The 27,161-nt window shown below is 56.5% G+C and overlaps 1 protein-coding gene across 1 annotated transcript in view; it reads left to right on the top strand.

The window, feature by feature from the left end:
• The window catches only part of UNC13A (unc-13 homolog A), a 40,051-nt gene extending 13,462 nt beyond the window's left edge, over window positions 1–26,589 (top strand). The window contains exons 12-42 of the mRNA XM_054050166.1: window positions 669–718; window positions 1,574–1,652; window positions 3,228–3,299; window positions 3,602–3,821; window positions 4,028–4,255; window positions 4,488–4,629; window positions 5,033–5,202; window positions 5,492–5,607; window positions 5,710–5,873; window positions 6,088–6,238; window positions 8,228–8,296; window positions 8,434–8,523; window positions 8,688–8,822; window positions 9,157–9,290; window positions 9,495–9,580; window positions 9,834–9,960; window positions 10,045–10,141; window positions 10,255–10,398; window positions 11,394–11,477; window positions 11,756–11,833; window positions 12,075–12,163; window positions 12,320–12,472; window positions 12,622–12,745; window positions 16,204–16,242; window positions 17,293–17,322; window positions 18,502–18,558; window positions 18,727–18,807; window positions 18,933–19,080; window positions 21,683–21,775; window positions 21,853–22,012; window positions 22,289–26,589. Of these exons, the coding sequence (XP_053906141.1) occupies window positions 669–718; window positions 1,574–1,652; window positions 3,228–3,299; window positions 3,602–3,821; window positions 4,028–4,255; window positions 4,488–4,629; window positions 5,033–5,202; window positions 5,492–5,607; window positions 5,710–5,873; window positions 6,088–6,238; window positions 8,228–8,296; window positions 8,434–8,523; window positions 8,688–8,822; window positions 9,157–9,290; window positions 9,495–9,580; window positions 9,834–9,960; window positions 10,045–10,141; window positions 10,255–10,398; window positions 11,394–11,477; window positions 11,756–11,833; window positions 12,075–12,163; window positions 12,320–12,472; window positions 12,622–12,745; window positions 16,204–16,242; window positions 17,293–17,322; window positions 18,502–18,558; window positions 18,727–18,807; window positions 18,933–19,080; window positions 21,683–21,775; window positions 21,853–22,012; window positions 22,289–22,577 (3,699 nt within the window). The 3' untranslated portion in view covers window positions 22,578–26,589. The remainder of the gene's footprint in view (window positions 1–668; window positions 719–1,573; window positions 1,653–3,227; window positions 3,300–3,601; window positions 3,822–4,027; window positions 4,256–4,487; window positions 4,630–5,032; window positions 5,203–5,491; window positions 5,608–5,709; window positions 5,874–6,087; window positions 6,239–8,227; window positions 8,297–8,433; window positions 8,524–8,687; window positions 8,823–9,156; window positions 9,291–9,494; window positions 9,581–9,833; window positions 9,961–10,044; window positions 10,142–10,254; window positions 10,399–11,393; window positions 11,478–11,755; window positions 11,834–12,074; window positions 12,164–12,319; window positions 12,473–12,621; window positions 12,746–16,203; window positions 16,243–17,292; window positions 17,323–18,501; window positions 18,559–18,726; window positions 18,808–18,932; window positions 19,081–21,682; window positions 21,776–21,852; window positions 22,013–22,288) is intronic.
• The last annotated feature ends 572 nt before the right edge of the window (window positions 26,590–27,161 follow it).

Genomic DNA, 27,161 nt, shown 5'->3' with positions numbered 1-27,161 from the left:
AGTTGTCCACCACCATGGCCCTTGCACCCGCGTCTCCCCTTCCTGCAGGGAAAGGGTGTAGCCTGCCTGCAGGTAAGCATGTCCAACTGGAACCACCCAGCAATGCGTGTGCCTTCCTTGTGCTTGTGTGTGTGTGTGTGTGTGTGTGCAGGGATTGGCCCACAAGAGAGGTATATTTACAATTGGCTCTTTCTTCCCTTCTCTCCCAAAATAATCCCTTCCCTGCATGGGGGGTGTGGCACTGGAGGGCGATCCCTGCATACACCCCATTCCCAGTGTGCTCTGGCTTTTCCCCATACCTCTTTCCAACTGGCTGTCGGTCCAGGCAGACCTGCTGAGCCTTTCCAACGATGTTTGTTTGGTCCCTCAAACCCTGAATTTTTGCATGGTGCAGCCATCCCCACTGCTTTGCCAGCCCATTCCCCTCTGATCAAGCTTGCCCACTGCTTGCCCACCTCAGCCTCTTTGAGATATTTTATTTCCAGTACCAGCTCTTTGCTGGAAAGAGCCCTGTCCATTTAGGAACACGCTTTTGTCTGCCCACCCTCTAAATCCTTTCCATGCTTCCCTGATGCTGCAGTTGCCAGCTGGGCATTGAGCCCTGGGGGTGCTGCCCTGTGTGCCGGCGCTCAGTGCTGTGCCCGTGACCACTCCCCTGTGTCTTGCAGGCCCGCGGGGAAGGCGATGGAGAAGCTAAATCCCTCTGGTTCAAAGGCGGGTGAGTATCACGTGAACTGCTCTCTCCTCCTCATTAGGATGTGGTTAATGAGCTTGTCAGGGGTCTGGCGTGGGAAAGCATTACCAAGCTGTGGGCACACGGGGGTCCAGATTTTTGGGCTGAATGCTGGTTACTCCATGCTTTTGGAGGAGCCAGCAGAGATGCCACCACTCCACATCCCCCAGAGCCACTGTGGTGGGAAGGGTGAGGAGGTGAGTGGGTTGGAACAGAACTGAGCTGGGGTGGCAGCTCCCGCTTCTCTCCTGCCATCTGAGGCTCGAGTGGTGCCTCGGGGAACCCTGAATGTTTCACCTGGATGGCTTGTGGGTCTTGTCCCCGTCTTGCTTTCACAGGTGTCCTGGGCAGAACCTGGTTTCCTTGAGAACCCAGATCATGCCGAGGTTTGGTTGCAGACAGAGCTGAAGGCTGCAACGTGGCATTTCTGCCTGAGCCACACTGCCTGGTTTCTCTCACCATAGAATGGCTCAGTGCTCACCTTTGCTGTCCCAGAGGGAAAGCCCAGCTTTCCTGCTCCAGACTGCAAAGCCAAAGCCAAACAAGCCAATCAGGCTATGTTTTTTCTCTATGTTTCACTGTCACTGCTGGAGCAAAATATCTTCACATGGGGAAAATCACAGTTTTCTGCCAGAATCCCCTTCCCTGCCTCTGTTTTCAGTCTGATGATTCCTATCCCCCCAGTGGTGGGGATAGGGGTCCCATGGGTGGGACCTAGGCCTCCTGGGCGGTTGCTCTGCAGTCCTGCCCATCAAGTCCTGAGCAAAAATGGGGCAAATAGCAGGGACCCACTTCCTGCCTCAGTTTCCCCTTCCCTGCTGACTCTCTTCTCTCTTGCAGGCCTGGTGGTGGGCTGATCATTATAGACAGCATGCCAGACATACGCAAGCGAAAACCCATCCCCTTAGTTAGCGATTTGGTGAGGCTCCTCCTAATGCCTTGCATAACACAGCTGCTGGCTTTGCTCCTGCTGTGCCCTGCTGGAGTTCATCACCTGCCTGTCCCGGCTTGCTGGGCACCTGTGCCCTGCTCCCCAGCTGACTCTAACATGGCTTGTGTTTTCTGTTTTCTTTTCACCGGCCTGGCTTGGCCGTCCCCGGCGGCAGGGGGGCGGCAGTAAGGTTTCTGCGCTGCATTAACAGCATGCCCGACATTAAGCCTGGACGCAAATCTCTCCCTCTAGTCAGCGATCTGGTGAGCGCGGTCTGAGGGGTTAAAGAGCGAGCACCCTTGGGTGCTGTTGGTCAGCCCTGCCCAGCCTCCCCCAGCCCTGCCAGTGGAGGGTGGGGATGTCCCAGGCTGTTTGGGAGCCCTCACAGTGGGGAGCTGTGGGGACAGCACAGCTGGGCTTTCCCCACCCAAGCTCTCTTTAATGGAGTTCCAGGGCCCTGTCTCTACATTAAGCATCAGCCTAAGACTTCCCATGGCTGCACTTGCTTTTCCATTTTTTTTTACTGGTGTTGTGTCCCTGGTCCCTTCCCGCCCCACCTGCCACAGGCTTTGTGCAGTCTGGGTGGTGAGCAGAGCGACCCATGTAGCTCTGGCTTTTCTGAGCTGCATAGACTCTGTGCTCCTGTCCTCTTCATTGTCACACTGTGCTGCCACAACCCAGTCCCCCTGCAGGGGTCCTATCCAGCCCCCAGACAGTAATGGCCAGGACCACTCTGCTGTCTGCCCCCCTGGTGAAAGGAGACCAGTTTTGGAAACCAGACACCCTTTGCACCCAGAATTAGGTGCCCTTTGCCTCCTTTCCCCTCTCTTTACCCTTTTCTATCTCCACTTTGTACCCTCCCCAGGGTGTCTTCCTCCTGTCCCTGAGCTGCCTGCCCCCTCCCTGCTGCCATCACCCCAGTGTCCTCTCTATCCTAGCCTGCTCGGGCAGCTACTGATGCTTCTGTGCTGTGCTGTGTCGGTGTTTGGTGTGAAGGTGGTGAAGGGGTGGGCAGAGTATGCGGCCCCTGCCTTCCCCTCTCGGGATCTGGCAGGCAGCACCCATTGCTGTGGGGTGGGAAACTCCCCCTAGCCTGGCCTGGTGCTGGGTGAGGGGCTCATGCTGGGTGATCCTTGCCATGATTCCCACTGGTTCTGGCAGGGAAGGGGCCAGGAATTTCTCTGCTGTGAGGTGGCTTGCACTAATGGCTTTTTTATTTCCCCCTCGCTGGCCCTGGCTGCCTGCAGGCAATGGTAAGTGCCCCCTATCCTGGTCTCCATGGGGTCTCAGGCACATGTCGAGGAGCTCTGCCTCATTGGGGCTCAACTGGGAATGCTGTGGGCTACTGAACTGTTCCAGTCCCACTGCATGGCAGGGCAGGATTTGCGGCGCTGGCATTACTGGAAGCTGGGCTGTCCCCACTGACAGCCCATGCAGCCAGCACCCAGCCCTGTCTGGAGTAGGGTTCTGTCCCAGGGGTTTTATGGCCAGTGGGACCCCAAAGGAGTGCAGAGGGACACCCTGTGCTCTCCCATATCTATGAACTTTGTTTCTTTCCCCCAGTCCCTGGTCCAGTCCAGGAAAGCAGGAATCACGTCTGCGCTGGCCTCAAGCACCTTGAACAATGAGGAGCTGGTAGGTTCTGGGGCTGGCTAGGGTGTGGGGCAGTCACGGTGGGAAGGCTGAGCCCCAGTTGGCTCGGCCAGTAACGGAGATGTGGGGTCTGTGCCACACCAGCATCCTCCTCCAGCGATGCCACAGCAGCCAGGATGCTCCTGGCTGCACCTGGGGAGGGTGGTGGTTGCCATCTGCCTTGCTTGTCTCCAGCCAGCCTGTAGCCCAGCACCTCTGGGTGGGGTCTCCTCACGCTGCTGGGTGGCTCAGCTGCCTCACGTTGCCTGAACTTTTCTCCTCCTCTCTCTTCTTTCCTTGCACAGAAAAATCATGTTTACAAGAAGACCTTGCAAGCCTTAGTGTATCCCATCTCCTGCACGACGCCCCACAACTTTGAGGTGTGGACGGCTACCACCCCCACCTACTGCTACGAGTGCGAGGGGCTACTCTGGGGCATTGCCCGGCAGGGCATGCGCTGTGCCGAGTGTGGGGTCAAGTGCCATGAGAAGTGCCAGGACCTGCTCAATGCTGACTGCCTGCAGAGTAAGGAGTCATTGTCTGCAGCCTCATCCCTTCTCACTTTGGAGAGGGAGGAGGAGGAGGAGGAGGCCTAGGGAGAGCAGGTCTCCTTCCTTGTGCATGGGGGAAGTGGTGAGCAGGGCAGACCTGGCCTGGGCAGGGCATAGTCCCCTCCAGTTTTGAATGCATTCCTGCCCTACGCCATCTCACCCATGACTGTCATGTCCCAGGGGCAGCAGAGAAAAGCTCCAAGCATGGAGCGGAGGACCGGACCCAGAATATCATCATGGTGCTCAAAGACCGCATGAAGATCCGAGAACGCAACAAACCAGAGATATTTGAGCTGATCCAGGAGGTGTTTGGGGTCACCAAGACCACGCACACACAGCAGATGAAAGCAGTGAAGCAAAGTGTCCTGGATGGTACCTCCAAATGGTCAGCCAAGATCAGCATCACGGGTAGGCTGTCCCCCTGCACAAGGACACACGTTGTTCCCAAACCCCCTCCTGCCCCTTGTCCTGCAAAGCAGCTTCAGCCCCTGAAGCTCTGCCAGGGGACACAAGGCACCTGTTGCAAGGGTCTCAGTTTGGCTGTGGCGCTGACTCCTCTCTCTGTTCTCTCTCCTGTGTGCCACATGCGTGCCTGGTGTGGATGGGCATGTGGGTTGTGCCGTGCCATGCTGCACCACAGTTGTTTGTGCCCAGGGCCTGCAAGCAAAGGATAAGACGGGTTCCAGTGACCCATATGTCACCGTCCAGGTTGGAAAGACCAAAAAACGGACTAAAACTATCTACGGCAATCTAAACCCAGTCTGGGAGGAGAACTTCCATTTGTAAGTTCATTCTTGGCCCCTCTGTTCCCCTTCCTGGCCACGTGCAGTTGTGCTGGACTGCACTGACTGTCAGCATGTGCCTCTGGGGTGGTGGGGAGTCAGCTGGAGCCTCATCCTGCCTGAACTGAGGGTGGAGAGAGGCTGCAGGAGTCACTGGGAATGCTGGTTTTGTGCTGTGAAGGGTTTGTCTCAGCACTGGGGGCTGATCCAGGATGTGCTGGTGTTGTCTGGGCATGGTGCAGAGTCCTGCCAACCCCAGTGGGGAGGGCTGGTGCCCCTACATCCACTCTTTTCCCCAGTTCCTGCCCAGTGCTAGGACGGTCCCTCTTGTTTAGGGTGGTTGGGGAGAAGCTGGAAAGGCTTCCCTGCTCATGCTGGGGATTGCCCCTTCTCACCTCCCCAGCGAGTGCCATAACTCCTCTGACCGCATCAAGGTCCGTGTCTGGGATGAGGATGACGACATCAAGTCCCGTGTCAAGCAGCGCTTCAAGAGAGAGTCTGATGACTTCCTGGGCCAGACGATCATTGAAGTCAGGACCCTAAGTGGGGAGATGGACGTCTGGTACAACCTCGGTAACCTGCTGCCCCGGCATGGCCCGCTGGGGCTGGGACCCCTGTCCCTGTGCTCCTGGGGGAACATGCTGTCAGTTCTGGCATGAAGGCTTTTTCAGTGTTTTAGTGTGGGGTCTGCTGTTAAAAACACTGAATATCGAAAGCCATTGGGATCAAGTGTTTACCCAGTGTCATTCTCAAACCCCTTTGCCCAGGAGGTCTGCAGCACTGGTCCCTCTTTGGAGATATATGTGAGCAGATTTGCTCTGGGGAAGCCTTATGTCTCATCCCCCACTCTGTACCCCTGCAGACAAGCGGACAGACAAATCAGCTGTGTCAGGAGCCATCCGGCTGCACATCAGTGTGGAGATCAAAGGCGAGGAGAAGGTGGCTCCCTATCACATACAGTACACCTGCCTGCACGAGGTGAGCAGTCCAGGCAGGCGTGAGGGCATAGCCCCCACCCCAGTGATGCCACCATGCCACCACTGGCCCCAGGGACCTGACAGGACTCATTTCTACCTCCAGAACCTATTCCACTTTGTGACGGATTTACAAAACAACGGGGTGGTGAAGATCCCTGACGCCAAGGGGGATGATGCCTGGAAAGTCTACTTTGATGAGACCGCACAGGAGATCGTAGATGAGTTTGCCATGCGCTATGGGGTGGAGTCCATTTACCAGGCCATGACGTGAGTCCCTTGCCCTCCACCAACAAGGGTGTCACTGTCAGCATCTTCCTGCCTGCTGCCATTTGCACCCACCTCCCTGCCAGGGGTGCTCCCCTGTCTCGCTCTGCATCTGTGCACACCTCCCTCCCCTTCTCTGTGCCTGCACCCCAACCCCCACACCCCTTCCCAAAGGCAGCCCCTCCTGTGGTCCCTCACCTTCCACTTCCCTCTGCAGGCATTTTGCTTGCCTTTCCTCTAAATACATGTGCCCGGGGGTGCCAGCGGTGATGAGCACCCTGCTAGCCAACATCAATGCCTACTATGCCCACACCACGGCTTCCACCAATGTCTCAGCCTCTGACCGCTTTGCCGCTTCCAATTTCGGGGTAAGTCCGATGGTGCGTAAACATTCCTTACTTCTTCTCTTCTCTTGGGAGGGGGTGGGGGGCTCAAAAGGCAAAAAGGGTTGTGCAAAACACCCCGCTCCAAACTGCAACCAAGCAGCAGAGAGATCAAGCCCCTGCTTGCCTTGAAATTCATCCTGCTCCCATTTTTCAGGAAGGAAAAGAGCCCCTCCTTCCTGGGAGAAGGTCTAAATTCGCACCCCAAATTATTAGGGTAAAACTGTGACTAGAGTCCGAGTGGGCTGGGATGCCAGGCAGCAGCACTGGCAGAAGGGGAAAACCTTGGTGGCAAAATCACAAGCAGATAGCGAGGAGCCATCCTTGCAGTTCGCTGGAAGTTTTGCACGGCCCTGTACACTTTGGGTGCACCCTGGGACCGCTTCAAACTCACCTGGCTGTGCTAGAACCTGTGGGTGCCTGTTGGCTGCCTCGCTTGCCTCTAGCAGGATGAGTTTGTGCTGGGGCCAGGGTCATCCTCAGGAACTTGTGTGAGGAGGGGCTGAGCTCTCACCCTGGCTCCCCCCACTTTGTCACAGAGGCAGCAGGCAGTTGCTCTGGATGTACGTGGGTCAAGCCAGGATCAGTGGCCAGCCCTGGGTCAGGCAAAGTGCTGGGTAGCCAGGGAAGCAGCGAGGGCCGACTGCAGCTCCAGGAAGCGGCTGCTTTGGCTCACCTCCTGGTTCCTGTTGCTGGGGGTAGCTGTCACTGAGCAAACTGCCTCCAGGTCCTGCAGGAAGAAACTGTATGGAAAAAAACCAATCACCTTTTCTCTAATGTGGAGGGTTTTAAAAACATGTTTCTTTCTCTTTTTTTAGAGAGCCTAAGGTTGGGTCCTAAAGTGCCCGGCCGTGTCGCTTTAACCCCGAGTACCCATCGTGTCCAGTTTTAAAGCACTGCAGCCGTTCAGTGGTGGGGACGCACGGTCTTGGCCCAGAGCCTGGCTTTGCTGTCTCCTGTGAGCGAGCGCGCCGAAGGTTTGCGGTCGCCAGTGCAGGCTGTGGACTTGGCCGAGCTGTGGCCAGACGGGCATGGGACCCACTGCCCGGTTCCATCCCCTTGTCTTCTTCCACCCCTAGGACTCGTCAAGCTGCTCTGGGCTCTCTGGAGCCCTGTGGGGCAGCCCTGACCCATTACAGCCAATGCTGTGGGGAGAACCCAGGGTTCCTATGGGAGGCCCACAGAATTGTCCAAAGTTTCCCCCTGCCTGGCAGAGATGCAAAGTAAAATGCATCCTGATGGCATTTTGGGGCAGACTGGTTGCTTTGCCCTCAGCTCTGACACCTGACCCACAGTCCAGCCTGGGCTTAGTCTCCTCCTGCCCCACACTCCCTGGACGGGAGCTGAGCTGAATTAAAGCCATTCAGCCCCAGTGGAGACGGTCTAACAGGAGCCATTCCCTGCACTTATCCCCTGATGCAGACTAGTTGGTCGAGTGAGGAGCCCATGGGGGCATCCAACTCCTGAGGCCCATCCTGGCCTTGTCTCAAAGCAGCTTGGCCCTGAAGACAGATGACTGCTGTGAGAGCCCACCTGCTCTTTCCCTGCCAATTTTTCCTGAGCTCTTTGAAAGCTGCGGTCCAGGGCCATGATCCTATGCACCCTCTCCCTGCTCCTGCTCTGAGGCCAGGTGTGGAGGTGTTCAAGCGCAGTTTGAGCAGCCTGTCACCCCTTCACCACCACTTCTTGATCCTGTTCTGTGCCTGGCATGGCTGTGTGTGCCCCAGGAGCCATCCACAGCTGCCAGGGAGCCCTGGCCACCAGCAGGGACACACTCTTCTCCATGGGCATCCCGTGCCTGCCTGCAGGGCTCTGATGAAGGAAGGAGGGAAGGAAGGACAGCAGAAAGGAGAGGGATGAGCTGGGAGAGGCATGGGCCAATCTGGGGGCAGAGAGAGCCAAGGGCAATGGGGAGGGGGGATGGTCTCTGCTGCCTTTCCTCCATTTACCTGGCTTCGGGGCATTTCTCTGCAGAAGGAGCGGTTTGTCAAACTCCTTGACCAGCTGCACAACTCACTGAGGATTGACCTTTCCATGTACAGGGTAAGGTGCCTGCCGTGCCTCAGTTTCCCTACCTGCCTAATAAGGTCAGAAACAACAGGTATTTGTTTTCTTCCCGCTCCACTCACCCCTCTGAGAATTTTGTGTGTAACTTCTGCTATTTTGTTCCCCTTTGGCAGAACAACTTTCCTGCCAGTAGTCCAGAACGGCTGCAGGATCTCAAGTCCACAGTGGATTTGCTGACCAGCATCACCTTCTTTCGGATGAAGGTATTACTGGGGCCCCACTTGCCCATCCTGCTGGTGGGAAGTCTGACTCTCACTGGCCTCCGTTCTTTGCAACGCTGGGGTTGTGTTGGCCCCATGGTAGGTCCTGAGTGGTGGGCCAGAGCTGTGGGTCTGCCTCCAGCACTGCTCCCTCCCCTCATACCCAGGTCCAGGAGCTGCAGAGCCCCCCACGAGCCAGCCAGGTGGTGAAGGACTGCGTGAAAGCCTGCCTCAACTCCACCTATGAGTACATCTTCAACAACTGTCATGAGCTGTACAGCCGCGAGTACCAGACAGACCCGGTGCGTGGGGCAGGGGAAGCTGGGGTGCACTGGGATGCTGGGTGCTGCAAGGGAACCTTGCTGCTCTCTGCTGCCCTTCCCCAACCCCTGTCTTTCGTGCAACATTCCTGCTCCCTCTTTGGTATGCTCAACCCCATGCAGAATGAGCCCAAAGCCTTGGGAAGAGTTTGAGCCCTGCTGCTGCAGGGTTGAGACCGGACTTGGATGAGGAGGGGCTGCGTGACAGCTTTCCAGGGTGTTCCCAGAGCCTTTCTGCCTCCTCACTAGCCCTGCCAAAAAATTGAGCCCTGTGACTGGGGTGACCGGAGCCTCTGCTGTGTCCCTATCACTCCAGACTAAGAAAGGAGAGGTGCCCCCCGAGGAGCAGGGCCCCAGCATCAAAAATCTGGACTTCTGGTCCAAGCTCATCACCCTGATAGTCTCCATTATCGAGGAGGACAAGAACTCCTACACGCCCTGCCTGAACCAGTGAGTAGATGCTGGGAAAGGGGACTTTGCTTTCCACCCAAGGAGAAGCTCACATGGTGGCAATGGTAGCTTTAGTCCTTTGGAAGTGGGTTGTAACATCCACTCTACAGATGGGGAAACTGAGGCAGATGGGAGGTGTGGGGAGGACATATCTCCAAGTGGAGAGCTGGTCCACCCCATGCCCATGCTTCCATCCCGCCTCAGGTTCCCCCAGGAACTAAACGTGGGGAAGATCAGCGCTGAGGTGATGTGGAACCTCTTTGCTCAGGACATGAAGTATGCGATGGAGGGTGAGTCCCCCCATGCTGCCCCAAGCTGGGTGGGGGAACCAAGCAGGAGCCGCACTCTGTTCCAACCTCGCCTGTTCCCTGGGCAAGCACATTTCACCCCTTCACCAACATGATGCCTAGCTTACATCCCACCCAAGGAACACTTCCATCTTCACCTCTGTTACCCTGGCATCCCTGGATCTGCTCTAGGGCAGCTGTCCCCCAGGTTTGGGGCTCAAAGCAATCTCCATGTGCACTCGCCTTCCTCATGCAGAGCACGACAAGCATCGCCTGTGCAAGAGCGCAGACTACATGAACCTGCATTTCAAGGTGAAGTGGCTGTACAACGAGTACGTCACTGAGCTGCCCTCCTTCAAGAGCCGTGTGCCTGAGTACCCCACGTGAGTGCAGTCCTCAAGGGGCAGGAATGGGGGGTGCTTGTGCCCTGGGGTTGGCTGCCTCACTGGGGTCGGGCTCTCTTCCAGCTGGTTCGAGCCCTTCGTTATCCAGTGGCTGGATGAGAATGAAGAGGTGTCACGGGATTTCCTGCATGGAGCGCTGGAGAGGGACAAGAAGGATGGGGTATGGCTAGGACTGTTGGTGGGCAAGGAGTTTGTTCTTCAGTGCTCAGTGTGTCTCCATTGGGGCCAAAATCTCCCCTCCCTGCCTCCTGCTGACACTGCCTCTCACTCCAGTTTCAGCAGACGTCAGAGCACGCACTCTTCTCTTGCTCCGTGGTGGATGTCTTCTCCCAGCTCAACCAGAGCTTTGAGATCATCAAGAAGCTCGAATGCCCTGACCCCCAGATTGTTGGGCACTACATGCGAAGGTTTGCCAAGGTGGGCAGCTGTCAGGGTAGAGACTGCTGAGCCAGCAGTGCCCCTGGGAACCTCATCACAGCCCTGGCCTTGGGCTCCTGGCCTGGGGCTCCTGGCCTCCCTCTGTGGCTTCCCACCCAGCTACATTCAGCAGCCTAGGGTTGCACCACCTCTAAGGGCAGTGCTCAAGTGAACATTCCACCAACAGACCCTGTGGCTCTCCCTGCTTTGCTAACACAGGAGATTAGGTCATTAAGGAGTTAATTGGTTAATTAATCTAGATGATCTGAGGGCTGGAGTATCTCGTTCCAGGCTGAGAGAGTTGGGGTTGTTCAGCCTGGAGAAGAGTAGGCTCCAGAGAGACCTTAGAGCAGCTTCCAGTATGGAAAGGGGCTCCAGGAAAGCTGGGGAGGGGCTCCTGATCAGGAAGTGCAGGAATAGGACAAGGGGGAATGGTTTGAAGCTCAAAGAGGGGAGATTGAGATGATATCTTAGGAAGAAATTGTTCCCTGTGAGGGTGGGGAGGCCCTGGCCCAGGTTGCCCAGGGCAGTGGTGGCTGCCCCATCCCTGGAGGTGTTGAAGGCCAGGTTGGATGGGGCTTGGAGCCCCTTATCCGGTGGGAGGTGTCCCTGTCCATGGCATGGGGGTGGAACTGCATAGATTTTAAGGTCCTTTCCGACCCAAACCATTCTGTGATCCCGTGATTAATTAAATACCACTGGCTCACTGCAGTTGGAGAGGTGGGGCAGAGAAAGGGAGTTGCAAGCAGGCTTGATGGCTGATGTCTTCACAGCTGTGCTGATGATGGAGCTGTGGAGACCAGATGTGCTGTATCTGCTTCCAGTGGCTGTGCCATTGTGGCTCCTGGCACATCTGTGGGGCCAGAGTGTCTGGAGGTCCCAGGCTGTATGCAGGTGTTGGGTTGTTTCACTGCTGTGGAACTCATGGTCTCCTTTGCTCCCTCCTTCCTCCTCTTTGCTGCCATCTGTGGGTCCCATCCCTCATCTGGCTGCAGACCATCAGCAATGTGCTACTCCAGTATGCTGAGATCATCTCCAAGGATTTTGCCTCGTACTGCTCCAAGGAGAAAGAGAAAGTGGTGACGTATCTCTCTGCTTGCCACCTGCTTGGTGCTGCCAGGCAGGACTGTCTCCACACGGTGACCCCAGCCATCACTTCAGCTCCAGAGCTGGTCCCTGTGATGCAAGTCCTGCCTTGGTCTCTGTCCAATGGCAGTCCTTGAAATGCTGTCTGGCACGCCTCAGTGCTGTGACTGTCGTTGTGTCCCCCAGTGCAGGGTGGGAGGGACCTGGAGTGGTAGGCAGCTGTTCCAGCCATGTTTGTTGGTGATTTGTCGTCCCCTCTCCATCCCTCCAGCCCTGCATCCTGATGAACAACATTCAGCAGCTCCGCGTCCAGCTTGAGAAGATGTTTGAAGCCATGGGTGGGAAGGAGGTGCGTATCAGCGGGAGCCCTGTAATGTTGGATCATTCCCTCCTCCCCAGAGGCAGCTGCTTCCCTGGCTCTGCAGGGCTGGAACTAGACCCCAGTTCCTCACTCCTGTATGGGATCACGCTCTCCCACCACGTCTGATGACGGATGGGTTTCACCCTGCCTAGGGGTGTATTTGGGGTGCAGAGACCCCCAGGGCTGGGCCAGGGACCCTGATGGCTTCTCCAACGTGTCCCTCCTGTAGTTGGACACAGAAGCCAGTGACATCCTCAAGGAACTGCAGGTGAAACTCAACAACGTCCTGGATGATCTGAGCAGAGTCTTTGCCACCAGGTACACTTGGGTGAGAGGGTGCAAGTGGTGGACCAAGAAGAGGGCTGGGGGTCCAGGAGCAGTGGCTGTGGCCAGGCTGGGGGATTCTGCTCAGCCAGGTGGGTCCTGGGTGTGGTCTTGGGGGAAGTTGAGCTGCCTGGGCATTGCGGTCCCCAGTTTCCAGCCACACATTGAAGAGTGCGTGAAGCAGATGGGCGACATCCTGGGCCAGGTGAAGGGCACCGGCAATGTCCCTGCCAGCACATGCAGCAGTGTCGCACAGGATGCTGACAATGTCCTGCAGCCCATCATGGACCTTCTGGACAGCAAGTAAGTGTGTGAGGCAACAGGAATCCCCACCCTCCACGGTGCCCCTGACTTCCCCAGGAGTCTGGGGACCTGCAGGGTCAGGATGACCGGTCAAGGGGTGACATCAGGGCTGCTATGCCAGGACCTTCAGCCCTGTTCCCTCCCTGCAGCCTGACGCTCTTTGCCAAGATCTGTGAGAAGACGGTGCTTAAGCGGGTGCTGAAGGAGCTCTGGAAGCTAGTGATGAACACGATGGAGAAGACCATCGTCCTGCCCCCGCTTACTGACCAGACGGTGAGTGATAGGGAGCAGGACCAGAGACTGGAGACTCTGGAGCTGAGGCACAGCTGGCCTACTGGGGCCAGTGTAGGACATTGCTGGAAGCAGGTGCCCTTACTGGCTGCTGAGGGGTTGGGGCCTTTGGCAGCCTCCCCATACCTGCCACTCATAGCCGGAGAAGGGATGGAGGAGAGAAAGGTCATCCTTGACCCAGGTGCCTGGTGCAGCCCAGCAGCCGAGAGCCTGGTGCAGCCCAGCATCCTCTCGGCTGGTTTTGCCAAATGACCTTCCTGCCATCTCCATTGTGGTACCAGGAGGGAGCACTGATCCTTTCCTCTCCATCCTTCCCTCTGAGCTGGGGCAACATCCTACGCCACACTCACCGGTACCATTTGTGGGCACAGTCCCCGTGCAAGGAGGTGACTCAGAAGACTCTTGGAGTCTGGAGAGCCACCGCATGGCAGCCTTGCTGTGGGCTGGGATTGCGTGGGGAGCAGGGACTGGCTTTGTGGGGATGGTCATAGTGGGGATCGGGGGGCATGTCCCCATGGCAGGGCCGAACTCTTCATTGCTCATGGAATGAAAAGGCTGTAGAGCGGAGCCCAGGGAATGGTCCTTCCTCAGAGGGAGGTTGCCTACAACCTCTAAAGCTTCTGTACTGCATTGCTGTGTGTCTGCCATGCACCCTGAAGCTTCCTGGGGCAGCTGGTCCTTTGGGGTCAGGCAGGGAAGGGTGACACACAGGGCTCTAAGCCAGCCTGTCCCTGTTACTCTTGGTGGCTTTTGTCACTGTCATAATGATGAACACAGGCTCTTAATTAAGAGTCCCTGGAGCCACTGCCTGCTGTGTAGCCTTCCTGGGACTGCGGGGATCCTCGTGCTTTGTAAGGGACAGTGCATTGATGACCTATCAAACCTCAGTGGTGTCACCTCACTGGTACCTTGTCACCACTCAGAGCTTGGCTTAGGTCAGCCCTGCATTGCTCCTGGCCAGGCTTGCACACCCTTGGCCAAAGATGGTCAAATCTCGCAGGAATGCTGGTGCCACCTGTCACCACCCCAGCCCCGGTCCCCATCCTTTCCTTTGCTGTGTGTGACTATGCCATGTTTGGGAGGCAGCAAGCCCTGTGCTGCAGGCAGAGGAGGTTGTGTGGACATGTGGATGTGTTGGGCAATTTTCCTGAGGGCAGCAATCCTTGGTGGGGGCCATGGTGGGGCTGGTCTCTGCAGCAGGGGACAGCCACCGAGGATGGCTCTGGGCTCCAGCCTGGGTGCATTGGCAGCTTTGGGCTCCATATCAGAGCCAAGTGTCGAGTGCCAGCTCCACGGAGTGCCCCTGCCACAGTGAGGAAGGACTGGGCGCTTGGGATGGGCTTAGGATGGGCTCTGTGGATCCCCACAGGATGGCACTGTGGAAAGCTGGTGTGCTGGTGGCAGGGCATCAATGCTGGGTGCTGTGGCCTATCAGGTGGGGACACCTCAGCTCTGCTGTCCCTCCTGGCTGGCAGGGGTGGGAATGGCCAGGGCTGATACCGAGCTGTGGGGCAGCTGGGGCTGGGGAGGATGGAGGAAGGGGCCGACTCTTACATCACGGTTGTTCTCTCCAATTGCTCTGCTCGCCTCTCAATGGCAGATGATTGTAAGTACGGCAGCTCCCTGTGTGTCTGTCTGTCTGTCTGCTGTGTGTCGGTCCTGGCCTCACTGGTTTCTGTCTTGTGTGGCTGCCCGTGCCCTGCCCATGCCCTCCTCCAGCTCCCAACTTGATCCACCTCTGTGGTCCCCATCCTCGTGCTGCCTGCTTGGCACTGGCTCCTGGCAGGCACTTGCCCATGGCCCCAGCTGGGTTCAGGGATTGGAAAGGTCCTGGAAAGATCTGCAGTGCCTGGATGTGGTGATGGGGTGGGATGGGGACAGTGATGGGGCAGTGCCATGTAACTGTGGACAGCCAAACCATGCTGAGGGTGAAAGAAGCCTCTGGAGACATGAGCCAGGGCTGCAGTGCATGCCTGGCAGTCAGGGCTGCTCTTCCTGAACCCTTGTGCCTCAGTTTCCTTTTGAGGCCCTGGCTAGAGTGTGGCTGTGGTGAGGGATGAGGGAAGAGGCTTTTCCTGCCTATGGAGAGGAGCGTCTTGCTGAGCTGTGATGGTGCCTGTCCCAGTTGCTCAGCAGTGGGGCGGGTTACTGGCACAAGTTGTGAGATTTTTCCCCTGGCTGGGATATGGCCCTCAGAGCCCGGACTCTTGGGTTCCTTTTTTGGCATTGCTGCTGGGTCCTCGCACAGCTTTGACTGAGCAGTTTCCTCTTCCCAGTCTTCTGCTCAGTCTGTGGCCAGAGGCTTATGCCCTGTGGGGCAAGGGAAGGGCCTCATCCGCCCCAGGTCCTACCCCTAGCTCTGATTTGGCCCCAGGCAATTTTGCAAGGAAGAGCAGTGGTGTTGGTGCCAGTGGGTGGGTGCTGAGCACCTATCCTTGTGGTGACAAATGCCTGTCCCATGTTGCCAAACATCTTTTGTTTCCACAACTACCATTTGGAGAGACCCTGGTGGCAGCCTGTGGCTGAGTCTCCTCTCAGATCTCATATGAATACCCCTCAGACCTTGCTGAGGTTGCTGGGGGACTGGGGTGTTGTCAGCTCTATGGGGTACAAGGTCCTCTTGTTCACCCATCATACTGTGCCTCAGTTTCCCTCCAGGGCAAGAAACCTTCCTGGCAGCCCTGCTTGGGCCTAACTGCTGCTTGTCTCTTCCACAGGCTTCCCTGCCACCTGCTCCATCCTGCTACACCCTCATAATTCAGATGTGCCCCAGTTTCCCCTAAGAGGGTGATTAGGAACCCCTCCCCATGGTGCTGATGCCCCATTTTACACTGTTTCTCCTGCCACTCCTGGGCCTGGGTCAGTGTGGGCTCATTCCTGGGTGCAGCGCTGCACGGACCAGAACTCGGTTTGCAAAACCCACGTGCAGCTGCTCCCTCCCCAGTGCTGCAACCATCTGCCAGGGCTGGAGGGGAATGGAGGGGTACCAGGGGCTGTCATAGTGCCAGCTGGCTCCTGGCTCCCTGTATCCCAGCTGGGACCAGTCCCCCGTGGGCTTAGGATCCCTGTATCCCAGCAGGGACCTGTAAACCCAGCATTCTAGTGTGGGGACCAGTTCCCCATCAGTGTAACATCCTCCAGGCCAGCAGAGACCAGTTGTCGTAGCATCTCAAAGACACCAGTCCCTCACTGACCCAGCATCCCTCTGCAGACTAGTCCCTCACTAACCCAGTATCCCAGTGGGGACCAGTCACCCGTGGGCTCAGCACCCCAACAGGGCCCAGTACTCCATTGGCCCTGGCTGTCCTTTAAGAGCTCAATGCTGTCTCTGCCGCTAGCTTGTGGCCACCCCATGTGCCCAGCCTTGCCCTGCACACCCAGTGTCCTGTCCCACAGTGTCCTCCCACCCCACCACTCAACCTCTGACATTGCTTCTACAGGGCACGCTCTTGAGAAAACATGGCAAAGGGACAGAAAAGGTAAATAGCCATGGGCTCCATGTGTGTCATCGCCCTGTGGCTACAATTGTGGCCCCACACCCACGGCCCCACACCTACCTGCTGTGGAGGTCCAGGCTTGTCTGTGCATCCTCTGTTGTGCTGTCTGGATGTGCCATTGCGTGTGTGGCGTGTTGTTGTGTTGTCTGGGATGTGCTGCCTGCGTGCAGGATGGGGGCAGTGACTTGTTTCTGTGTGTTGCCTGGGGTAGAGAGCGGATGTTGTGTCATGTTTAGCCCTCATGGGTGGGTATGTGGCATGTCACCTATCGCTTAGACAGGTGTGGGGGATGCTGCTCAGGACACTTCCAGATGTTTGACTGGAACAGTGTGGGCTTGAGGTGCCTACTCACGGGAAGTCCCGGGCACAAATCCATCTCGCCACTTGGGGCTCAGGAAGAGGTGACTCCCAGGATGCTGGGCCATGCTGGGGAGTGTGCAGGGCACACTGGTGATCCTGGATCTGCCGAGATCCCCTGAACCTCTAAGCCTGCTTCCCCTGATACCTGTGAAGCCTTAGCAAGGCTCGCTGAGCCACCCAAACTTGCTAAAAGGCCTTTCTGCAGGCACACAGACTTTCCCTGTGTCTGGGTGCTCCCCACTGCCAGGCTGGGGGCTGAGCTCACCCTTGCAGACTTCCTGCTCCCAAAACCTGGCTCTCAGGAAAAGCCCTGCTAACATCTGTCTGGGCAATGCCTGCGGCTCCCCCTGGCTCGTGTCCTACCCCAGTTTGCTGGACATGCTTTCCTTTACTTGCTGCTATTTCCTCAACTCCAAACAAGGCAGGGAGCAGTTCTGCTCCCATGCAGAAAGAGATGTGGCACACTTGTCACAGGTTCACCAGCAAGCACACAAGGCTGAGCCTTTACTGGTGTGAACTGGTGCCAAACCAATGGCACCAGCGGAGAACTTGGTGCAACCAGAGAAGAGTTACAGGGCCAGAGCCCATATGGCAAAGGGATTTGGGGGGCCCTGACCCACGGTTGGCTGCTGCTGGGGCCACCAGTAACTGTCCATTGCTGTTCTCTTCCAGAGCAGGGTGAAGCTGCCCAGTCACACTGAAGTAAGGACATGGCTCTTCTGCTCCCCATTCGGTTCTGGTCCCTCCTCTCACCTTTTCCCCATCCCTTGTCCTGTGCACTGTGGGGTGGGGGAATCTCAGCTCAGTACAGTGTCCTGTTGTACTCTTTTTGGGTGACACCAGTGTCCCTAGCTCCCAGCCTGTTCGCTGGCTGGGGGAGACAGGGACAGCAAGGGAAAGATTAGTGGGACAGAACTCGGGGAGGGGCGCACAAAGGGTTAATTTGGTCTACAATATGAGGACATGAGGGGGGAGACCCCTGCAGAAGGTAATGGTTAGTGGGATAGGTGCTGTGATTTCTCAGTTTTGGGAAGGAGTGGAGCTACTGGTGCTGGGAGAGGAGGGAAGTGGGAATCACTGGTTCTGCCTCTCTGGACCCCAGTTTACCTAACTGGGTGTTGTGCACTGGAGGGCTTGAGTAGCAGTGCTTGCACTCAGCCCAGTGATCTGCCTGTGCCATGGGGCTGCATCCCCAGGAGCCATACCAGTGGGTCCCGTGGAATGGCTTCATGGCCCTTGCCCATGGGGATGGCATGGGGCAGGTGAGGGTGACCGGCAGCTCCCATCTGTGGTGTTCCCTGGGTGCAAAGGGGCTGGAAACCTCCCTGGGGCTGGGACTGGGGAAGGGGTGACAGGGGGGTGTCTCACTTGGCTGCCAGCACCGTGGGTACAGAGGGACGGTGCCGCATCAGCGCTGTGCCCACTGTTCCCCTGCACTCGCTCTCTGCGCCCTCCAGCCCAAATGTTGTATGATTGTCTGTGCAGTACCAGTGAGGTGGATGCTGGGCACTGTTGGATGCAGAAGCGGGTGCTTGGGCACCGCGGGGAACCGGATGGGACCCTTAGGGCAAGCTGCTTGTGCAGGGTGTGAGGTCCCTGATGTCAGGGAGATGTCCTGTCCTGGGGTCCCCAAGCACCCAACCTGTGCTGAGAACTCAGGGTCTGGGGCAGAGGCTACCCTTGCTCCCTCCACCTGCATCACCATGCCTGGCAAGGCTGGTGGCCCCTGGGACTCTCAGAAGAGCACCTCTTTGGAGCCTGGGGGGCCAGGGAAGCCTCTGGAGCTGCAGCAAGCTCCTCGCACTGCATGCCCAGCCTGGTCATGGCACCCTCCAGCCAAGCTGCTCACCGGGGCCGGTTTTATCTCTTTGCTCTCTGCAGGGCACACAGATGATTTTCAACGCAGCCAAGGAGCTGGGGCAGCTCTCCAAGTTGAAGGTGAGGGCTGGGGTCCAGGCGATCACAGCTTCTCTCTGTGTTCTGTCGGGGCTGCAATTTGCAGTCTGGTACTGGTACTTTTGCAAGGTCCCCACCAGCGCTCGTTTGCTGGTGTGGGTGGGGCAAGGGTAGTAAGGCCATGTTGAGAGCAGAATTTGTTCCCTGCAGGACCACATGGTGCGGGAGGAAGCCAAGAGCTTGACCCCAAAGCAATGTGCAGTGGTGGAGCTGGCGCTGGACACCATCAAGGTGGGGACATTCTGGGAGTGAAGGGATGCCCCTGTGGGCTCTAGCCTTAAAGCACAGACCCAGGAGGGTACTGGGGGGCCTCCAGCAGAGCTGCTGAGGACCCTGTGGCCTTCTCTCCCCTCTAGCAATACTTCCATGCTGGTGGTGTGGGGCTGAAGAAGACATTCCTGGAGAAGAGCCCCGACTTGCAGTCGCTGCGCTACGCCTTGTCCCTCTACACCCAGGCCACTGATCTCCTCATCAAAACCTTTGTGCAGACCCAGGCTTCGCAGGGTACGGTGAATGACCCTGGCCCCTACCCCACGCCTGCTGCCCCCACACATGGGCTCAGCTGCCCCATGGCCAAGGTCCTACCTTGCATCGGTTCCAGTGGGGTTGGGCGTCACGGAGGGGTGGGAGGGATGGGAGAGGAAGGAAGGGGGTTTTCCTCCCATGCTTTGCAGGTGAAGAGGGGCCATGGGTGCCCAGAGACAGCCTGGCACCCTAAAGTCCCTCATCAGCAAGAAGAGCGTGTCCCCCTGTGCCAGAGCATGACTGATCTGGCATAGAAATGTGGCCCGTGAGTGAGGGAGAAGGTCATCCTTTGGCCATGTGTGACAGTATTTGTCCCCTCTGGGTGGCCCCTGTTACCCAGTAGAGGCACCTCTGATCCTGCGCTGCCTTGGAGCTTCCAGTCCCAGCCAAGCAATGCCATCCTGGCCAGGGTTCAGACCTCTTGCAGGATTGACTGGATCCCAATGCTGCGCCAGGGCCTGTTCTGGACACGCTGGGTGCCCCACATACCCCATGGGCCTCTCTGGCACCAGTCCTAGAGCCATAGGTGTAGGGTGCTGGGCACCCCCTGGGATGGGACTACCCCTTGGCGCTAAATGCTGCCCTCCATTTTGTCCCTTGGTTCCTAGAGGAGGCGATGGAGATGCTTGGTGGTTGTCATGGGCCATCAGATAGTGACCCAGGCAGGCTTGTCTGCGTCCTCGGGGAGTGGGATGTGTGTTTGCTGTCTGTGCATCTCCTGCAAGGGACGTCTGTCCTGTCTGTGCCTCCTGTGCCAGCTGTGTTGGGGGTGTGGGGTTGGGTCCATTGGGTGCAATCTGGCCCTGGGACCCCTGGGCTCAGAGCTGGGTGACGCCTGGCACTCCCGTATTGCTACGGTTTTGTCCAGATGCTCGGCTGTCCATCTGTCTGCGAGATCTGATCTCTCTTTCTCTCTCTTTGTTTTCTCCCCCTCTCTTTCACTGTTCCTGTCCCCCATGCATGTTTTCTCCTTCCTCCTCTCTTAATCTACTCTGTGCCATGTCTCTGTCTCTCTCTTTTTCCTTCCCGCTAGTTCATGGTGGGAAAGGTATTAGGTTTACCCTTAGTGAAGAAATTTATCCTGAGAAGGGTACGTGTGCTGCTCACCTGCCCCTGCACCTGCCTGCCACTGCCGGCCCGGGCTAGTAACCGTCCCAGCACCACGGGCTGGGGTGGCCAGGAGCCTTGTCTTGGTGCTGCTGGCCTCGGGGACTCAGCATGGGCAGAGCTGGAGCCTTCTGCCCACACACTTGCACTCTCTGGGCTCCTTTTGGGCTGAATTTGGAGGAATTGTGCTCCCCTAGACCGGGGAGGGGGCTGTGTCTCATGGGGACAGGGGTGCCAACCTTTGCTTACAAGCTCTGAGCACCCCGCATTGTCCCCAGTGCTGCTGCCTGGGGGTGGGCACCCGACACAATCTCCATGCAAGCTGGGAAGCTGTCTCCTTGGCATGTGTCCCCAGGCGAGGCCATGACCATGTCCACGTCTCCCATCCACCCTGCTGCCAGAAGGACCATTACTAGCCTTGCTTCGTCAAGCTCCATCTGCCTGCCCTGGGGTGTGAGGAATGAGCCCAGTTCTGTGGGCCTTGCTTGGTCTCCATCACACTCTGCCAGAGGGGCTGGGACTGCACCCTGTGCTTGGCCTCTCCTACCCAGACACCCTCTCCTCACCTGCCATCGCCTCCATTTCGGCTCTGCATGCAGCACTACCCAGGTGGCAAGTGCCTGGGTATATGGGGTGCCTGGGGTGGGGCGGAAGGATGGAGGTGGATGGAGAGGAGAGTGTGCTGCCACCAGCCTCCTCCCTCAGCCTGGCCCCCTCATGGTGGGGTCCATGCAGTAACAGATGGGGATGTGTCCCCCTTCCCACTGTGATTTCCACCCTGGGAGCTTTCTGCTGAACTCGGTTTGATCTCCTTGGCTCCGCCTGACCCACAGAGCCTGTCCCTCTGCCCTGCATCCCCTCTTTCACCCACGGATGCATGCACAGGTCTTGAAGGGGAGGGGGTGGGCTTAGCTGTTGGTCGCAGGTCACCCGAGTTCCCCAGCCTTGGGAATCCCCAGCCTTGGGAATCCCCAGACTTAATGTGATCCCTTGAGATGGAGGGGATAAAACAAAGGACAGGTCAGCCCCGTGCCCCTGACAAGGACCAGATGGTGTCTCTCTGGCCTGGTGCTGCGCCCATGCTCATGACCATGCATGGAGCACTGACACCCCAGGAGCTGGGTCCCTGTCCCCTGCCCCAACCCACCCAGGCACCTCAGTCACTGCCGGGACAAGGGAGGTTCACTGGGCCCTCACAGCATAGGGTGCGATAACAGAGAGCCAGGCTGGTGCTGGGGATGTCCTGCCATGCCCTGGCCCAGACTGGTGCCTGTCACAGCCATCTTTGACAGTTGCTGCACACATGCTGATGTCCCCTCAACTCTTTGGCCACGTTGACGGATCAAATCCTTCTGCCCATCCCTTCCTGCTCTATGACGGGTGACCTGCCTCCTCCAGTGGGATTCGTGGTGGGCAGGGGACTTCAGGGACACAGGGAGAACAGGCATTCATGTCTCCTTATTTTGCCATGCAGGCTCTGGTGTGGATGACCCTGTTGGTGAGGTGTCCATCCACGTGGAGCTCTTCACCCATCCTGGCACTGGTGAACACAAGGTCACTGTTAAAGGTGAGTTCTGCCAGCTGGTATGCCAAGGTCGAGGAGCTAGCAGTGCCCCACCAGCTTCACATGCTCCCTCCTTGCAGTGGTGGCTGCGAATGATCTCAAGTGGCAGACATCGGGCATCTTCCGGCCCTTCATCGAGGTCAACATCATTGGGCCCCATCTCAGTGACAGGAAGAGGAAATTCGCCACCAAATCCAAGAACAACAGTTGGGCCCCCAAGTACAATGAGAGCTTTCAGTTGTGAGTGGCACCATGGGGGTCGGGCTGGGGAATGATCCCATAGTGTGGGGACCTGCTTCTCCTGAGATCTGCCCATGAGTTTGCTCATCCCCCAGGGGATGTTGTAGATATTTTTTCATTGGTAAAAGCAGGGATTGGGGGAAAGGAAAAAAAAACACAAAAGGCTTTTTTAAGGGCAATGGGGAGGCAGCATCTTTATACGGTGCTGTTGCACAGCAGGGGGCCTGGGAGTGTGACCCCTTGTGCCAACACTACCCGTCCCTTGTCCCCCTGCAGCACACTGGGAACGGAGACAGGCCCTGAATGCTACGAGCTGCAGGTGTGTGTGAAGGATTACTGCTTTGCCCGGGAGGACAGGACAGTGGGCATTGCTGTCCTGCAGCTCCGCGATATCCTGCAGCGACCTGGTTGTGCCTGCTGGCTACCCCTGGGCCGCCGCATCCACATGGATGACACTGGCCTCACTGTTCTCCGCATCCTCTCCCAACGCAACAATGACGAAGTGGCCAAGGAGTTTGTGAAGCTCAAGTCGGACACACGCTCAGCCGAGGAGGGCAGCAGTTAAAGCCCTTCTGCCTCCCATCCCCCTCCCCCCATTCCTGGCCGCTTTTCTACAGCCTCCTCCAGCCATGTATAAGCCATAAGAGAGGCCACAAGAGGAATTTCCTTCCCAGCTCTGGGTGGGTGAGGGGGATGTGGCTGTGTGACAGGCACACTCAGCCCTCCCTTGTCCACACTGGCTGGTGACAGTGGTGCAGAGCATGGCCATGCCCCTGCCCAACTCTGATGGGAAGGTGCTGGGACTGGTAGGGCTGCAAGAAAGGGCTGAACCCCTGACTGGGCAATGAGACAGATCTGCACCTTCCCAGCCTGTCTGAGTGGGAGGAACCCAAACGGCCCACCCGCACCCTGCCCTGTGCTACCCAGCCTCAAACCTCATTGAGTGACAGAGGGAAAGGGCTGTCTCATCCTGCCCAGGGATGTTAGTGAGTGGCTGGCATAGCATGATGGCCCCTTGTCATAGCATGATGGCCCTAAGGCATCACCAGTTGCCCAGAGGGGCAGGGAGGCTCCCACCTGCTGGGCACCCTGTACATATGTAAATAGGTGTACATAGACGGGGCAGCCAGACGCCAAGGCCGTGTCCTGCACCCGGAAGGGCTATTGGGTCTGTTGGGTCGGTTCCCCTCCCTGGCTGGCAGTGGCATCACCGGGGCCGGGAGTGGCAGGGAGTAGCCCCCGGCCCATATCCTGTCTTCCCTGCCTTTCTGCCACTGTAGGCTGTCCCACTGCCATCCCCAGGGTGCCAGGCCTTGGTGGCAAGGGCTGAGGCACTGGAACAGATGGACCTGTCTCCCTTTGCTCTGGCCAGTGGTGACAGCCACCCCTGTGCAGTACAGCAGTGTCCATGGGACCTCCTTGGCGCAAGACCTCTCCGCCCCCCCTGCCCAGAGGATTCCCTCCGTCCAGTTTCCCATTAACCACCATTTCTGTGTTATCAGTGGTGTGCGTGTCTTGTGCGAGTGCCCAGAAGGCCAGGGTGTGTAGTGTCAGGGATGGCCACCCCAGCTGGCCAGCTTGCCATAAGTACTGGGAAAGACAGAGGCCTGATGACCCCACAAGTCAATATACCTCTCTCAGCCCCCTCCCCATCCCCAAACAGGGTACTCCAACTGGCCCCCATGCTCCTTTTTCTATAGGGTTTGCCTGGGACCAAAGGGTTGAGCTTTCCTCTCTTGTTTCTGTTCAATGTTTACACCCCTTTTCTAACCACTGCTCCCACATGGCCAAGCTGGGGCTCAGCCCAGCATCCCTTGATGTGGTGCCCCTGGCCCTGTGCCCTGTCCCCAGACTATCCTGTTTGGCATGTGATTGAACCGACCAATTCTGCTCCTGTAGCACACGTGTCACTGATGCCTGTGTGTCTGTACCACCCTGTGCGGCACCGCTGCCGGCGGCTACCATGGATGCATGACAGTGAGATGTTTTGCACTATTTTGAAATTTTTGGGCTCTGTAAAAGTATTTTATTATAACTGACATTAAAAAGAACACCCTTCACTGTGGCTGCTGTGGAGTGCAGGAGGACAGGTGCCCAGGGGTTCTTCATCCCCTTACACTTTTAGGGTTAACATCAAGAATAAATAGCCCAGGGCTTCAGCAGCTCTGTCCACACTTGGTCTCCATGAGGGCTCTTCATCATAGAATCACAGAATGGCAGAGGTTGACAGGGCCCTCTGGATTTCATCCAGTCCAACCACCTGGCTAAAGCAGGTTCATCTTGAGCAGGTTGCACAGGAATGCATTCAGGTGGGTTTTCAATATCTCAAGAGAAGGAGACTTCAAACCCTCTCTGCCTATTCCAGCACTCCATCACCCTCAAAGCAAAGAAGCTTTTCCTCATATTCAGATGGAATATTCAGGTGTATTCCAGTTTGTGCTCATTGCCCCTAGTCCTGTCACTGGGCATCAATGAAAAGAATCTGGGCCATCTCCTTGACACCTGCCCTTTAGATATTCATAGATGTTGATGAGATCTTCTCTCAGTCTCTTCTCCAGGCTAAACACAGGTCCCTTGGCCTTTTCTTATAAGAGAGATGCTCCACTTCTCATATGCGTGGCCTCTAGTGGACTCTCTCCAGCCATTCCTTGTCTTTCTTCGACTGGGGAGAGCAGAAATGGATGTAGGACTCCAGATGAGCCTCCCTGGGGCAGCGCAGAGGAGAACCTCCCTTGCCCTGCCCTGGGTAAGAGCTGATTTCTTTAATTGCCTCTACTAGTTTATTTTAAAATGCCTTAAAGACTTACCTTGAAAAGGAACTGCTGCAAACCTGAGGTTTTAGGCACTCTACCTGCTGCAAACCTGAGGTTTTAGGCACTCTACCCTCTGCTGTGCTGATTGTGGGAAGGTGTGGTTGGACAGGGATGGAAGCAGCTCTCACTTTTTGCTCTGGGTCAGCTGGAGGTGGGGGAAGAAGAGATCATCCCGAACTGTGTCTGAATGCTAAGAGTTCACCCAGTGGTTATTCCAGCAAGGGTCTTTTAGACCAGTCAGCCCCTAGACCCATCTCCAGAGCGCTCCAGGGAAGAAAACTACGCATGTGGCATTTCCAGAGCAGAAGCTATACGGGTGCCCTGAGCCTCCTCGCTGCATGCCTAGCATGCAAATGCATGTGGACTCTCAGCTGTAAATAACACACGCAGGAGAGCACGTGATGCACCTGCTGCTTCTCGGGCGATGACTGCAAAGAGACCACAAGCCGAGAGCCACCATCACTAGGTCTTAGGGGGATGATAGCCTTTTTTTTTTTCTTTTTCTGGTCTTTCTTTTTCTCCTTTCCTTCTCTCCCCGTCTACTTCAGTTCTCAGCAAATACAGGGTATGTAGTTCATGGTTTACAGATCTCCCTGCAGAGCGACTGTGGTTGGTGCAGAAGCCTTGTCCAAGGCATTGTTGGCGTCTGGAATTCTGCTGAGTTTGAAGGAAAGTCAATATTTGATTTGATAACCTTGTCTAGGTTGCCCTCCGTTGTAGTGACTGGATCTGACCAAAGGGATCTGAACAGGCTGGGCTGCTGGGCTGAGACCAGTGGCATGAGGTTTAACAAGGCCAAATGCCGGGTCCTGCACTTGGGGCACAATAGCCCTGTGCAGCTACAGACTAGGAGAAATACGGCTAGAAAGCTGCCTGGAGGAGAAGGAACTGGGGATGTTGGTTGACAGCGACTGAACATGAGCCAGCAGTGTGCCCAGGTGGCCAAGAGGGCCAATGGCATCTTGGCTTGGATCAGAAATGGTGTGGCCAGCAGGAGCAGGGAGATGATTCTTCTGCCCCTGGACTCGGCACTGGTAATGCCACACCTTGAATCCTATGTTCAGTTCTGGCCACTTGCTACAAGAAGGATGTTGAGGCTCTGGAGCGTGTCCAGAGAAGAGCAATGAAGCTGGTGAAGGGGCTGGAGAACAAGTCTTACGAGGAGCGGCTGAGAGAGCTGGGGCTGTTTAGCTTGGAGAAGAGGAGGCTGAGGGGAGACCTTATTGCTCTCTACAACTACCTGAAAGGAGGTTATAGAGAGGAGAGTGCTGAGCTCTTCTCCAAGTGACAGGTGATAGGACAAGGGGGAATGGCCTCTGACGTGTGGGAATAATTTTAGAACTCGGGAAAAGTTATAAAGCAGGTATGTTTATTTGATGCATCAGATGCAAGGGGGATGGCTCCACCTAGCTTGCACACCAAGAAACGAGTCACCTATTTATTACACTAAAGCATGCATACTCATTAAATTTCCTGGAACAGGTGTGTTTATTATAATCATTCCCTGGAATTTATTTACACGTGTTCCCTCCCTTTGGCACATGCGCTCTGCCCTCTGAGGGTCTTGGGCTGGGGGCTTCTGGAGAAAGTCTCACAGTCTTCTTCACAGTGAATTTTTCAACTTTCCTTCTTGCGAATGCTCTTAGACAGCTTGGGCATCTCTTCAAGGTTATATCTGGTCCTAGCTGGTTCTTCTTCCTCTTATTATTGCATTAGTCCTTGTTATCTGGCTTAATGAGATACAGTCACATTCTTTTCCATTCTTTTTAACTGCAGCCTTGTTAAAATTCCTTATTTAAGCATAAGTATCCAGGCGCAGGCTGGCTAAAAGTTTTCAAGCTAATCCTACATTTTATTTCTAAAATCACAAAAATATTCAAACGTATAATAGGTTCAGCCTCAAGCAGGTTCAGACTGGATATCAGGAAAAAAAATTTCACAGAAAGGGTCATCGGGCCCTGGCAGAGGCTGCCCAGGGAGGGGATTGAGTCACCATCCCTGGAGGTATTCAAAAGATGGGCAGACGAGGTGCTCAGGGACGTGGTTTAGTGGCAGATGGGAATGGCTGGACTCAATGATCCAAGAGGTCTTTTCCAACTTGGTGATTCTATGAGTCACAGCATGGAGGAAGTCATTCAGTCCTTCATCCCTTGACCTGCTGGGAGCCAGAGACAGTGATAGGATGAGAAGGAACTGTCTTGAGTTGTGCCAAGGGAGGCTTAGAGTAGATATTAGGAAAAATTCCTTCAACAAAAGGGTTGTCAAGTATTGGAACCAGCTGCCCAGGGAAGAGTCCCCATCCCTGAAGAGCTGTAAAAGACATGAGGATGTGGTGC

This window comes from Cuculus canorus, chromosome 27, assembly GCF_017976375.1.
Source record: "Cuculus canorus isolate bCucCan1 chromosome 27, bCucCan1.pri, whole genome shotgun sequence".
In the NCBI taxonomy this organism is placed as follows: Eukaryota; Metazoa; Chordata; class Aves; order Cuculiformes; family Cuculidae; genus Cuculus; species Cuculus canorus.
Note: the sequence above shows the minus strand (reverse complement) of the source record. Positions and strands in the feature narration are given on the sequence as shown.